This window comes from Phyllobates terribilis, unplaced genomic scaffold, assembly GCF_046119375.1.
Source record: "Phyllobates terribilis strain yellow unplaced genomic scaffold, ASM4611937v1 Scaffold_2__4_contigs__length_985480577, whole genome shotgun sequence".
Lineage (NCBI taxonomy): Eukaryota > Metazoa > Chordata > Amphibia > Anura > Dendrobatidae > Phyllobates > Phyllobates terribilis.
Window position 1 is genome coordinate 107,570,722 of NW_027362762.1, and position 14,926 is coordinate 107,585,647.

Consider the following 14,926-nt stretch of genomic DNA (forward strand, 5'->3'; position numbering starts at 1 on the left):
GTAAAACCAATAAAACCAACTTCACTTTCCTCTCCAACATAATTGACATCTGGAGAAAGTGAGAGAGCAACAGCAGCTTTAACTTCCTCCGGATTTCTTGCTTTGGCCAAAGGAGGGGAGATTGGAGCCAGTGCTGATTGGCGGCAGGGATTACGTGACATAACAATGTCAGGCGAGCCCCGGGAGATCCAGTGCCGATACTGTTGGAACATCACTGGCACTGGAGGTGAGTATAAGTGTTATTATTTTACTGGAAGGAAACATAGGGATTCCTCTACTCAGACAACCCCTTTGATATAACTGCCCTACCTTAATCTCCTGGTCCCTAAGCAAAATCCTTAAAGGGCCCCAATTGTGGTGCTACAATTCCAAACTATAAAAAAGTGTTGTGGTTCACTGATGGCAAACATTCACCACCAAGCAGTCAATCAATGTGCATGGGAGTTATTACAGCATGCACACTGAGTTCTTTTTAAAGTGTACCTGTCATTTCAGGAGCACTTGCTGCAGAATGTCTGTGTCGGCCTCACGCTCCTCCCCCCTCCATAGAACTTTATGAGTACAAACTGTTATCTCCTTTCTCATTAATGGGAAAGTCTGTATTCACTGAAGACCGATTTTACCTGTGAATTGACAATATTAAGACCAAAAGATCAGTCCTGGAGGAGAAAGACACATATTTGTCTGATCGATATTTATTACAAAGTTTCTTATTTTCATGTGTACTCTTGATTTATGAAAAAAAAACAAAAAACGTCAGTTCTTGGTTACTCTTTTAATGAACTGAACACAATAAAGCTTGATGTAGATCGGGGTTCTCAAACTCATCCGCGTAAATGGGCCACACATAGAAAAAATTTGGATATGAAGGGCCGCTTTCTTTGTGGGAGAAGATTATGTCTTCAGTGATACCATTATTTCTCTATATGACTTATTGATTACCATCTTTTTTTTGCTGTGCTTTTTATTTCTTTTAATGCTGTTTATCATATGGGTTATGGTACAGGTCTTCTCTTTTACTTTAGTTTTTACATAAAACAGCATTTTTAGCGGCCAAATATTATTCCATTCTTTATTATGTTTTCCTTTTTTTGACCCCCAATCCGCCCCACACAGTAATATAGTTTTATAATTAGCCCCATATAGTAATTCTGCCCCCCATCCTGTAGTAATGTCTCTATTCCTGTTATAATGTCTCCATCCTGTAATAATGTCCTGTAACAATGTCACCAATCCTGTAATAATATCCCTCAGCCTATAATAATGTCCCCTGTTCTGTAATAATGTCCATCACACTGTAATAAAGTCCCCAATCCTGTAATAATGTCCTTTGTGCTGTAATAATGTCCCTCAGCCTTTAATGTCCCCAAGCCTGTAATATTGTCCCCAAGCTTGTAATAATGTCCCTTGTCCTGTAATAGTGTCCCTTGTCCTGTAATAATGGTCTTCCGTCCTGTAATAGTGTCCCTTGTCCTGTAATAGTGTCCCCCGTCCTGTAATAGTGTCCCTTGTCCTGTAATAGTGTCCCTTGTACTGTAATAATCCTGTAATAATGGTCCCCTATCCTGTAATAATATCCCCAAGCCTGTACTAATGTCCTCATCCTGGTCTCATCTTATAGAAATGTCTCCATCCTTGTCCCCTTCTTGTAACAATGTCCCCCATTCTGCTGCTCTTTACACATAAAAAAATTCTTCTAACCTGACCTTGCGCCCTCTTCCTCCTCCATAGCCGGGGTGCTTAGCAATGACCTCATGTGTGGCCGCATCAGGACGCCGATGTCAGCTGCTGGCCTCTAATTGGCCAGTGGCTAGTATTGCAGTACGAGGATGCACATTCAGTTGAAAAGAAGCGCTGAGGTCGTCAGTCCCTTGCTCGCTTGACGCGATTGTCTCAGGGGCCCGAGGGCTGCACAACAGAGCCTCAGGGGCCACATGCGGCCCCAAGGCCACGTGTTTGAGACTCCTGATGTAGATATACGTACCTCTCTTCTTGTGCGTAAATATATATATATACCGAGATTTAGCCAAATTTAACTATACTAATAACACTCCATCTTGATAACTTTTCTCAGAAAGTTAAATTATATTATTCCACTTAGGTGAGATAACATTGCAAAGTTAACCGATCTCAAGTCACGTGTCAGATTATACTTTTCTGCACCTTCATATCCTAGTGCTGTGTGATCTGCGTTCTTCTAATCTTCGGCTAACCATGGCTACATCTAGTGGTGGTCTGGAATGCCAGGGGCCCACCAATAACAACAACTCTGGGGGGTCCACTCATTCACAAATGTATAAATGATGAGATACCTCCTTTTTCTGTACGTAGTGACTCAACTATATTCAGCCAAGTACATATAGGAGGATGAATGGAATACCCATGCAGTGGGGCCCACCGGGGGATTCACCTGTTCACCTGTGGGCCAGTTCAAGCCTGGCTACATCTATATATGTATATATATATATATATATATATATATATATATATATATATATGTACATAGTACATCCATAAAAGATCTGTGATTAGTTCTCCAAGATGTTTGGAACAACTTCCCTGCCAAGCTCCTTCAAATACTGTGTCTAGGTGTACCTAGAAGAATTTATGCTATTTTAAAGACAAAGTGCGGTCAAACCAAATATTGATTTCATTTAGATTTCATTCACTTTACGTTTTGTTAATTGATAAGAATAAACTTATATTTACTATTATATATATTTACTATTATATTTACTTATAATAAGCAAATATTTTTGAATGCATTCTTAATTTGCAGCGTTTTTTCCACACCCGTCTGAAATGTTTTTACAGCATTGTATTTTTTTTATTTAATTTCTGATCATGTTTGCAGTTGAGTCGAGACGCAGGGACGAGTTGCTTCATGCTGGAGCTAGATAACGCATGATAACCTAAAAGTGCAGAAGAACAGATATAGAACTTTTTAGCTTAACACAATGTGGTATTTATACCATGATGCAGACAAATACCTTGATACAGGGCTACTTAGCATCAGCTCATGTATGAACAAAAGCTAGAATGGAAATAAAAAAAGGGGGAAAGTGCGGTTTTTTCCTCCCCACATTATACTGTATATACCCCATAAAAGTAATGTTGAAATCTAAAATATTCCACAAAGCAAAAAAATGCAATATTTATTTTAAGCCCCCCTATTGTTGAGTAGCGTGATGTAATATATTTTACATAACGTACATGTATCATACTGAGAGAATGCGCAGCAACTTTTCCTTTTCAACTGTTTTGACCATTTTTTTTGCAAATAATATATCACAGTCTAGTTTTTATTCTATTTGCGGCCTCTGTCAGGTAGAAGGAAATTCCTAGTGTTAAGTTCATGCTCTTACTTCTTAAGATATCTTAAAGAATAATATGTGCCTAAAAGAAATGTGATAGAATCGCCCCAGGAGTCTCCTGTCACCTGGTGACTTCAGGGATGAGTGAAATGTAATATTCTTTCAAGTGTGCTGTGGATGCATTACACTGTATTCTTTCTGTCTCTTGTATACAGACAGGTGAAAGGCAGAGAAAAGATGACTTCTGTCCCTCAACATTTACCCATTATGAAGTTCCACCGAGCTTCTATAGATCCACCATGATCCTAAGGCCGCAGCTTGGATTGGGCGCAGTCACCAGGTTGCCGTCGGCAAAGAGTAGAATATTGATTGCCAGTCAACGTGCATCAAGTACCGCAATACCTCAACAAGAACTGGTAACGGCTGTCGGAGCGCTGAACAACTCAGAAACGTCAGGTACATTTTTTGTTATTTATGACGACATTGGTAAAAAAGTGTAACACATATTAGCAAATACGGGAAGCAGTGGAAAAAAATGATTCATTGAATTAATGGGCCCAGGAGGTGAAAGAAAGCAGATACTTCTAGTACCATTGACGCTTCTTTTCTTATTTTTTTCACCACCCTAAATCCATTAATAACGGATTATCCAGTATTGAATAAACTATTTTTTGTATTATATTACAATGCTTTATATTCTCTAGGGGAATACTGCTTCCAATTATTGAGACCTAGCTGTGTATGGAGACTTAAAGGGAATCTGTCAGCAGGTTTTTGCTATGTAATCTGAGGACAGCATGATGTAGGGGCTGATACACAGATTTCAACGATGTGGCACTTATCAGGCTGTGTGCTGTTGTTTCCATACAATGAAGGTTTTATCAGCAGGAGATCATCACTGCCTGGACTACAGTGCATGTGAGCCCTGGTTCAACTCCGCCCCCCTCCTGTGATAAGCAGCTCACAGTCAATAAACAATGTACACAGAAAGCTGTGCTGTGGGTGTTGTTAGCTTTCTCATCTCATGCTACAACTAAAAACTCTGATTTTATCACTACTGCTGCACCCAGTAAACTAAGTGATACATCGTTGCAATCAGAATCTCTTTGCCTATGTCAGGCTGCCCTCAGATCCAGTAGCAAAAATCTGGTGACAGATTCCCTTTAAGCTCCGCCATACACCTCAGATGAGTGTAGACCGAATGATGGTTTGGCCGATTGTTCGGTCGGCATCTATCTCAACCGTGCCTCCCATACACAGGAGCTCTCACTCTGCCGAGAGAGTCACTGCAAGACATCTCTGGCGGCCAGATATTTCAGGGGAAACAAAGGGATTGGCAGTCTAAAATCGCACAGGCCGGATCCTTGACTCCCACGACAATCATCTCTCCGGGGTCCCCATCACCATTAGACTATCGGCCGAACCCGTAGTTATTGGCGGATTTGGTTGATGTCAGTCCAATTTATCTGAGGGGCTTCACTTACAGGCATGAGGGAAAAGGTATGCAAATTAGCTCTCCTCTAGAAGAAAGAAAACTATCTCATATTAAACAAAACAAATATGTAGAACAGGTCGTCCTAAGGGAGAAGAAAAGTGGCCGCTATCTAAGCGTAGAAAGTGTATGAAATGAAATGAATGAATAGGTGAGAGAAAGGAAATTTACTCACCTGATGGGGTTGTGCACAACTCCCGTCTGAACATAGGTAAAAAAATGCAAAGGACAGCCGCTGTCCTGGTAAGGAGGGGAAAAACTCCTTGTCCGATTCCCCCCAATGTGATAGCCGGATTGAAGATCTGGAAATGGCGCTGTCTTTGCCTCCAAGAGAATCAAGATGATTGGAGTATTCCAATATTGAAGAATATTACATTTCATTGTGATAACATAAATTTAAATAAAATAAAACTATGCAAATACACCCTCAAACAAAACTAATTAGTATTCTTCCTTCTGGACCTAATTTACATTATGATATAGACATCTTTCTAATTCAGGGCATGTCTGTATTATGTTACTGGCCGACTCTAATTCTGCAACACCAGGCAGTGACAATAAATGAGAGTGCAGCTCTTTCTGGGACACTGCTAAATCTGGACAACTTATTAAAGGGAATCTGTCAGCAGCATTTACTATGTAATCTGAGAGCAGCACGATAAAGGGACAGAGACCCTGATTCCTGCGATGTGCCACTCCCTGGTCTGCTTGCTGTCATTTAGATACAATCACTGTTTTCTCTTCTGCAGATCCATAAGTTAGTGCAGTACTTTGCACACCAGATAAGGTGTACAGGACCCTTATACATACACAACTTTCTGTACCTTTGCACCTTCTTGTATTTCAGTGTATTTCTAATATTCTTTATCTATCTTTGGCACTTTGTGCTTAACTTTCTATCCCGCCTACATGTACACTCACCTGATGACTCCTCATTACTCAGGTAGAAACGCGTTGGGAGGGAACAATTACTTTTTTGTGGTTAATAGTATTATACGACACTTGGTTACTGCCCATGTTAGGGCAGGAGCCACTACATTGGGCACGACAGGGATAGATGGTTTCTTCAGCCGACTACCAGCTGCCCATGGGGCTCCATGGACGACTATGTCTACGTCAGAATTGAGTGAGATCTAAACAGTTATTACCTATTTGGCCCTTTATAACATAGCATCCATGTGACAAACGTTATATACCCATACTAAGGTTTTCTTTATGTTCACCTGTGCATTTTTTGAGATTACCCCATGATTTTAAATTGTCAATTAAAAGTTATATTTTAATAGGGTCTCTCTATGCTGCTAAATTGAGATCCACCAGTTCTTTGAGTACTGACCCTTTATAACCCAGAGAGCTGCTAATTAGTGTTGGGGCCATAGTTATACACAACAGTGTCACCAGAAGGTAGGAGACTTCTAGTCCTCTAGTGATAATCTCCTGCTAATAAAACACTGATTGAATTAAAACAGTAAAACACAAACTATTAATTGACACATCGCTGGAATCAGATTCCCTGCTGACAGATTCCCTTTAAGCAAATTGAACAACAGTAGAATAAATAGTAGATGAAATATGTAAAAGGGTTAATACATGAATATCCTTCATCCCCTATCTGCAGAATATATGATAAATACATGATCACTTTGGGGGTCCAGTCACTGGTTCTCCCTCCGATCACTAGAACAGGGGTTCCATACCTCCCATGTGCATGCAGTGCTAGTGCGCATGTGTAACGTCCATTGACTGTCTACAGTAGCAGGGGGCATGCATGTGCACCCCCAATCCCGCAGGTGCTTAGAAGTGAATGGAACAATGGTGATGCGTGTATAATACTACTTCATTCAGTCGGGACTTTGAGACCCCAGTTCTCGGGATCTGTGAGGATCCCAGAGGTTGGACCCCTATCAGTCGTTATCACCTGCCCTGTGGATGGGGGATAAATGATGATGGGATATCCTCATGAGATAATAAAATATCAAAACTATTCTTTATATACGCTAAGTTCATGTTGCCATTAGTCACTTCTACCCACTAGAGTACCAGAGAATCCTCCAGTGGGCTCAGGTTGTGGCACAATGATAGACCCCAAAGATCCAATAGAAGGCATTTTTATTTAAAGGCAACCTTGAAAACCACATTTATCACCCATCTACAGGACAAGATATGATTGTTGGGTTTCTGGCTGCCAACTCCTTCACTCACCCCCATAGTAGGAGGGGATCCCAAAGTACCCTGTGTGAATGGAGTGATAATGAGCATGTGCGACTACCACTTCTATAGACCGCTGTCGCACATGCTCATTTCTACTCCATTCACACAGGGGTCTTTGGAACCCCCATTCTTGTGATCAGTGGGGGATCCAGCACTTTAAGGATTAATTCCCAAATAATCCTTTAGTTTTTAGTAATGGTATGTCCTATTTCTACAATAATAGTATCAAATATTGTTATGTAATTAAAAATGCCTGTGTACATGTTCTGCATGGATAAAGGGTGGGAGTTTAGAACCATTTTTCTCTGGTGGATTAAAGGAACCCCAGTTTTGCAGTGATAACCTTCATAAATATTAATATGGCAGAACCAGATACTAAAACATCATATATCATTAGTGATGTGGGAGAAGTTTAGGAATTCTTCTTCAAAATGTAGAACTGCTGCCGGGTTACAACAATTACTATATTCCAAAATATGCATATTGCTTCTGCAGAGAGGAAGAGGACTAGAACTCTATAGCGTCACCTGTTGGAATCAGCGATCCTATAAGTCACTATCGACCCGTTAACAAGTCTTGCAATATGACTTAGGATAAAAGCCAAATCAGAATCTCAATTTGCAGACACGGTGTTTCGGGGTATTGCCCCTCATCAGTGCAAAGTATGAGATTTGATTTGGCTAGGTGAGAGGCTCTGGACTGAGGTCTAAGGTGTAACGCTTCTCCTTGTGGAGAGTGACACACCAATGCTGTATGGGAAATTAAATATCTTCCAAAATAACATTTATAATGTATTACAATGCGGCAGATTCCTACTGACCGGTCTGACCGCTTGGATTGCTGTGTACAATGCAGAAGCCACAGACACACAGGCAAAAAAAGATTACTGCCATTATTAGAGGCACCTAAAAGAAGAGGCGATCATTTTTCGTTAAATATTTAGACAATGTTTATTCTTGGTGAGAGAAGACAAGTATAATTGCACTGTTGGTATTCTGACATTTATCGCTCCCAGACTTGTATTCATACAATTGCTTTTTTGTCACATAATTGTAATTTTCTGAGCCATTAGGTGTCAGGCCATAGTGTACTCTATAGATTTCTAACATGAATTGTCCTATAGACTTCACAGAAACATACAATTTAAAGATGTAGGAAATATGATTGGTCAGACTAACTGCCTATTTTTTACTTTTTACGGAAACATTACTGTGTATGGAAGATTGCAGTGTGATGACCTATATGGCTTGTAATGGTGAATCAAGATGGCACAGACATGGCAGAGTCTACAGACTGCTTTACAAGCTGATGGAGCCACTCTATAACTGGGGTCAGGGATCTCGAGAGTCCGCTTCACTTTGGTTAAGTCAAGGTGAAGCCAAGATTTGAAGCCTATCCAAAGCCAAGATTTGAAGCCCATCCTAGCATGCTTGTCAAAGTTCTTAAGGGGTCATCCTGTATCATACCCTTGACTCGTAACCAATAATTCTGATGGCCAAAAGGAGGAATTGTGCCTAAAGATATGGCTCCCCCAGACTACTCACTTAGGTCGGTTTCACATGTCCAACACTCAACACCCTCATGAGATAGTTCAGTTCTGACCAAGAAACTCTTGGTACTCGGGCCTTGAATGCAGTATTTTGAGAATGGCCTTGTACCGAATTCTGTGGCTTCCACTCTTCTATTTGAGGAGTGTGGCCGTTGCAGCACTCAACACTTCAGTACCTTCCTATCCCATATTCATTTTATCACCTGTCATCCGTCCATTTTCTCAGTGTAATGGCTCATCATGGGTCACTGCAACACCAGCCAACACATCAGAATTGGGCACATGCTGATACCTGGCACATATTACTTCTGGTAGGTAATAGCATGTCCTGGCTGCCATGAAACGTTAAAGGAAACCTGAGACTGACTCAGTTATTGCAGCCACGTTTGTTTTGCTCTGAAGCACTCCAGCATTTCAGAGAAAACATACCACACATTCCCTTAGGACCCTGGAGAATTGGTCAACTTTCTCATTTTCTTCACTCTCATCTAGAGCATTTTATAAAAATGCTAAAACAATTTTTGAAGCGGAATGTTTGAACACTGGCCCCTTAAGACATACTTTGTCACTTTCATATACACACGTGGTCAAAATTGTTGGTACCCCTCGTTTAATGAAAGAAAAACCCACAATGGTCACAGAAATAATTTGAATCTGACAAAAGTAATAATAAATTAAAAATCTATGAAAATGAACAAATGAAAGTCAGACATTGCTTTTCTGCTTCCACAGAATTAAAAAAAAAATTAAACTCCTGAAATAGGCCTGGACAGAAATGATGGTACTTCTTAACTTAATATTTTGTTGAACAGCAATGTCTGACTTTCATTTGTTCATTTTCATAGATTTTTAATTTATTATTACTTTTGTCAGATTCAAGTTATTTCTGTGACCATTGTGGGTTTTTCTTTCATTAAACGAAAGATCAGCGGAGGCATGACTTCTTTCTGACACATAAATCATCTATTAGTTCTCAATTTCAGAAGGCCAGCTATAAATGACTCAGTGGTATCCGGTCCCAACCCACCTACACTCTATATTTTCAGATGCTAGTCCCATGTGTTGGAGATGCGGGGAAGAAGAAGGTGACTTACTAAATATTTTCTGCTCTTGCAAATTTCTCTCTCCTTTCTGGGGAAAAGTGCAACTAGTAATTCGGAAATTCTCTGATCATATTTCAGACCTTATGCCAGCTCTCGTCCTTCTCTGTCACAGTGATATCCCTTTAAAAACTTATAAAAACTTTAAACTGAGACATTTGATTACGTTTGCTAGAGCGTGCATTCCTTTATTATGGAAAAGTGACACCACTCCTACAATCTCGCTCTGTTATTGTCACGGGTGTGTCAAAGGTGAGAGACAGTCACCCTGAAGTTGGTTGCAGGACATCTCTACGTTTGGCATTACAGACATCTTCTTAGAGGCTGTCTCTAGGACCCAGCGGCTACCTCCCTCTGGCTAATTAACACCCTGCCTGGGTGTATAAATACCTGCTGTGTTTCAGAGGGAGGTGCCGGCAATATTCATTACTACTTGTGAGGCTTAAGCAAGAGCAGTACTTCGTCCTCTCTGGAGCTTGATGCCGTGTGCACATTTGTCTGGATTCGTCTAAAGCTAAGCAAATTCCCCTGTTTGCCCACCCTTGTTGTCTATAGTGTTTAGTGGAGATCGACTAGTGCTCATCTCCTTCCTTCCCTAGCCTTAGCCATACGCCAGGTAAAGACAGGGCGAGGCACACGTGCGGCGATTGGTGAAGAGCCAATACAGGGACGTTAGAGGAGACAGAGTGACGCTAGTTCAACCTAGGAGGGCTCCACTTTCCCCCTTTCCCTAGAGTCTGGGCTCCCTTTCCCTCTTCCCTTTGTGTTGCACTAAGTCTTTCCCACATCTTGCATGACAGTTATTCCAAAATAAATGAGAGTATTCTAATGGAGGAGCTCACCTCCACAATCAATAACTCCCATGACAAATTCTACAAAATGTGGTTCTATTGGATGGAGTTTAAATTATCTGCTGATTACCTCGACCTTATAGGGGAAAATCAAGTCCACAATTTAGTGGCCTCTCTGTTGTTCCCCTTACACTCTTTACCGGACCTCCCCTCCTCTATCCCCCTTTGTCTTTGTGTGTTTCTGTGTTTATAGTTTTAGCTTCCTCTCCTGCTTTTTCTTTTTTATCCCCACCTTGTTAATATACAGTAGTATGTAATAATTCAACATTTAAGTTTGAGACACTATGCAGTTAATATTATATAACACATTGAACCAATGTACAACCTGTGCGTCTGCCTTGGATTGTATTTACATTATTTTATTTTGCTTTCAATGTTATTAAAATACTGTTTATTGTTATTTCCATATGGTCTTGTTGACCTGCTATTTCCGCCACAATTAGTGTCTTGTGTTTGCATTTATATTTTCTTTGAAACTTAATAGAGATACATTTATATAAAAAAAAACATACAGCACTTTAAGCCTTAGCCTTAGGAGAATGCAACTAGGATAACTAGTCCAAGCGGCTGGTCCCTGGCGACTTCCCACCACCCTGCTCTTCTGGTCTCCCTCTACTTGTGAAACATACATAGTTGCAAAAATGGAGCCGGTCCTTGATTCATTCTGTGGTGGTTTGGGCACCATAGGTCAGGTGACAGGTTCCCTTTAAAATGCTCAGTGACAATGCTAAGTGCTACAGCATGCCTAACAGGGCAACAGCAGAACCACAGATAGACAGGGACAGATTGGAACAAACACTGGCAATGGAGAGGTGACTGCACAATGGCATGCTACAGTGAGTCTTGCACTTCATAAGGGAGGCAAGTGGTTACTTAATGTTTGTACTTTTCTCTTTTATATGCTGATATCTTTAGACAACATATGAGTTTTCATAGAGCTCACAATTAACGGAAATTAAAATTTGTCTTTTGTTGGATTTTTAAGCAATATCCCCTACTCGCTCTTCAGGAGCACGAGCAGAGAACAGCAAGCAATAGTACAAGTCCTTGGAAGTAGCACTAAGGAGAAACGAAATGGAAGTGGGAACAGTCTGAGAAACACAGTTCACAGGAGCTGGAGACGGGAAGTAGACTAACAGCTAGACATAATACTCAAGCAATGAGTGAATGTTCCATGTAGCTTTAAGTAGGCCCAATGAGGAAACAAGGTGGCTTCCACAGGTTCAACATCAGCCATATTGGAAAAAGGCGATTGCAGAAACACAACAGCAGCGCAATTTATCAAAGTGAATAATAGCAGCTACAAGTGGTCAATCTGCAGCAGGACAATAGAATCCTGACACTTTGTCTGTGCAGCATCAGAGGCATGCAGGGACACTGAAGTCGGTGGGTCCAGTTATCTGGCCATTTTTAGAGCAGTGCCCACAAGCTCTTTAGAAAAAATCTTGTAAGCACTGCACTTTGCATAGGAAGATGTCCACCACTCATAGACTGCAGGCAATAAGCAGTAAACAATAACATGAAAAAAAAAAGCGTCAGTTCTTGAGAATGTAGAGGAGTTATAAAAAGAGGTAAATTGCAAAGATTCTTATTTTTCCAGTCACTTTCCAATTTTAACAATTTATGATGTTAAGAATATGCTTTTATTTCTCCAGTGGTGGCAGTGCTGAAAAATTGAACGCTTGCTGTTACATCACTGTACACCATAGATTACAGGTGATCGCTGGGGGTTCCAGCAGCAGATAACATATGAGTAGTGTTGAGCATTCCGATACTGAAATATCGGGTATCGACCGATATTCGCGGTATCGGAGTTCCGATACTTTTAGAATATCGAATACCGGAATCGGAAGTTCCCAAAATGCCTGCGCTCTGCAGTGTCTCTGAAGGATGACAAGCTGGATGGCAGCGCTCAGCTTACTGTACTTGTCATTTAGTGTTAAAGGATTTATTAAAAAAAATAATAGTGTTTTCATTCACTGTCTCTTTAAAAAAGCCGGCCGGCAATTCAGCAGCGGCATACACCGGTATCCGACAATTTAGAATAGAAAGAATAGAGCATCACACATGGATTAGGTAGATAGAAACATGTCAGTCACATATATAAGAAGTACAGTGACAGTGTTGCTTACTGTACTTGTCATTTAGTGTTAAAGGATTTATTAAAAAAAATAATAGTGTTTTCATGCACTGTCTCTTTAAAAAAGCCGGCCGGCAATTCAGCAGCGGTACCCGACAATTTAGAATAGAAAGAATAGAGCATCACACATAGATTAGATACATAGAAACATGTCACTCACATATATAAGAAGTACAGTGATAGTGTTGATTACTGTACTTGTCATTTAGTGTTAAAATAAAGGATTTATTAAAAAAAAATTAGGGTGGGGTTCCCCGTAATTTTAGTCTCTAGCGGAGGTTAAGCAGATGGCTGGGGCAGATGTTTGAAGCCTGGGAAGGGGGTAATACCCACGGAGCTTCCCAGGCTACTAATATCAGCCCCCAGCTGAATACCTAGCCTTTACTAGCTATTAAAATGGGGGACCCCCCAAAAAATGACGTGGGGTCCCCCCTATTTTAATAGCTAGCAAAGGCTGTGCAGACAGCTGGGGGCTGATATTATTAGCCCAGGAAGGGTGCCATGAATATTGGCCCCCTCCCAGGCTAGAAACACCAGCCGTCAGCCGCCCCAGAAATGGCGCATCCATAGGATGCGCCAATTCTGGCACTTAGCCTCGCTCTTCCCACTGCCCTGTAGCGGTGGCAGTGGGGTAATAGGGCTGGGGTTGATGTCAGCTTATAATGCCAGCTGACATCAAGCCCAGGTTAGTAATGGAGAGGCGTCTATAAGACACCCCCATTACTAACCCCATAGTCAAAGTTAAAAAAAAAACACAAACACCCAGAATAAAGTCCTTTAATTGAAATAAACACACAATTCTTTAATGTTCTAAATTAAACCATACTTACCGTCACGCCCATTCCAGCTGAAGCCAATGTCTTCTGCAATAAAAGTAAAATAATAAAGCAACATCATCCTTACCTTTCCATGGTTCCCACGACGGCTCCAGCTCTGCTACATTCACATGACAGGCTGGATCGCAGCCGAAAGCTTGCCATGCCGCAGACACTGAGAAGCGCAGGCATGCTTGCGCTCCTCAGTGTCTCGCTGTGACGGCATAAAGGTGAGCTGAGGTCATGTCCAATGAACTCGGCTCACCTCATGCACGTCACTGACAGCGTGGGAGAATTCTCCTGCGCTCAGCGCTTCAGCAGGAGAATTCTCCCACGCTGAGATGGCATTGAGATGACAGGCTGGATCACAGCTGAGCGCTGCCATCCAGCATGCCATCCTTCAGAGACACTGCAGAGCGCAAGCATGCCAGCGCTCAGCTGCGATCCAGCTTGTCATCTCAATGCCATCCTAGCGTGGGAGAATTCTCCTGCTGAAGCGCTGAGCGCAGGAGATTTTCCCACGCTGTCAGTGACGTGCATGAGGTGAGCCGAGTTCATTGGACATGACCTCGGCTCATCTTTATGCCGTCACAGCGAGACACTAAGGAGCGCAAGCATGCCTGCGCTTCTCAGTGTCTGTGGCATGGCAAGCTTTCGGCTGCGATCCAGCCTGTCATGCGAATGTAGCAGAGCTGGAGCCGTCGTGGGAACCATGGAAAGGTAAGGATGATGTTGCTTTCTTATTTTACTTTTATTGCAGAAGACATTGGCTTCAGCTGGAATGGGAGTGATGGTAAGTATGCTTTAATTTAGAACATTAAAAAATTGTGTGTTTATTTCAATTAAAGGACTTTATTCTGGGTGTTGTGTTTTTTTAAATACTTTACTAGAAATTCATGGCGGTCATGTCTAATATTAGCGTGACCCCATGAATTTCGGGCTTAGGGCCAGCTGATAATGCCAAGCTGGCCCTAACCCCTTTATTACCCAGTGAGCCACCGCACCAGGGCCCTGGATGAGTTGGGTACAGCGCCAGAAGATAGCGCTTCTATGAGCGCGCCATTTTCTGGGGTGGCTGCGGACTGCAATTTGCAGCGGGGGGGGGGGGGGGCAGAAAGCTTGGGATTCCAGCCCCCAGCTGCCTAGTTGTGCCTGGCTGGACACAAAAATAGGGCGAAGCCCCACGTATTTTTTTTTTTATTTATTTCATGAAATTCATGAAATAATTTAAAAAAAAAAAGGGTTACCTATATTGTTGTGTCCGGCCAGGTACAAATAGGCATCTGGTGGTTGGGGGCAGCCCGTTCCTGGATGCTGTACCTGGCTGGCATACAAAAATATGGCGAAGCCCACGTCAAAATTTTTGGGAAAATTTAATTAAAAAAAAAAAAATAATAATTTAGGGACTGCATCTTTATTAACCCCTCACGTGGAGGGGTTAATAAAGATGTAGT

At 41.6% G+C, this 14,926-nt stretch overlaps 1 protein-coding gene across 2 annotated transcripts in view; it reads left to right on the plus strand.

Moving 5' to 3' along the window:
* Positions 1–14,926, plus strand: part of MTUS2 (microtubule associated scaffold protein 2) — an 833,540-nt gene that overhangs the window by 277,908 nt on the left and 540,706 nt on the right. For both annotated transcript variants that reach the window (XM_073662484.1, XM_073662485.1), the window contains exon 3: positions 3,530–3,770. In XM_073662484.1, the coding sequence (XP_073518585.1) occupies positions 3,530–3,770 (241 nt within the window). The remainder of the gene's footprint in view (positions 1–3,529; positions 3,771–14,926) is intronic.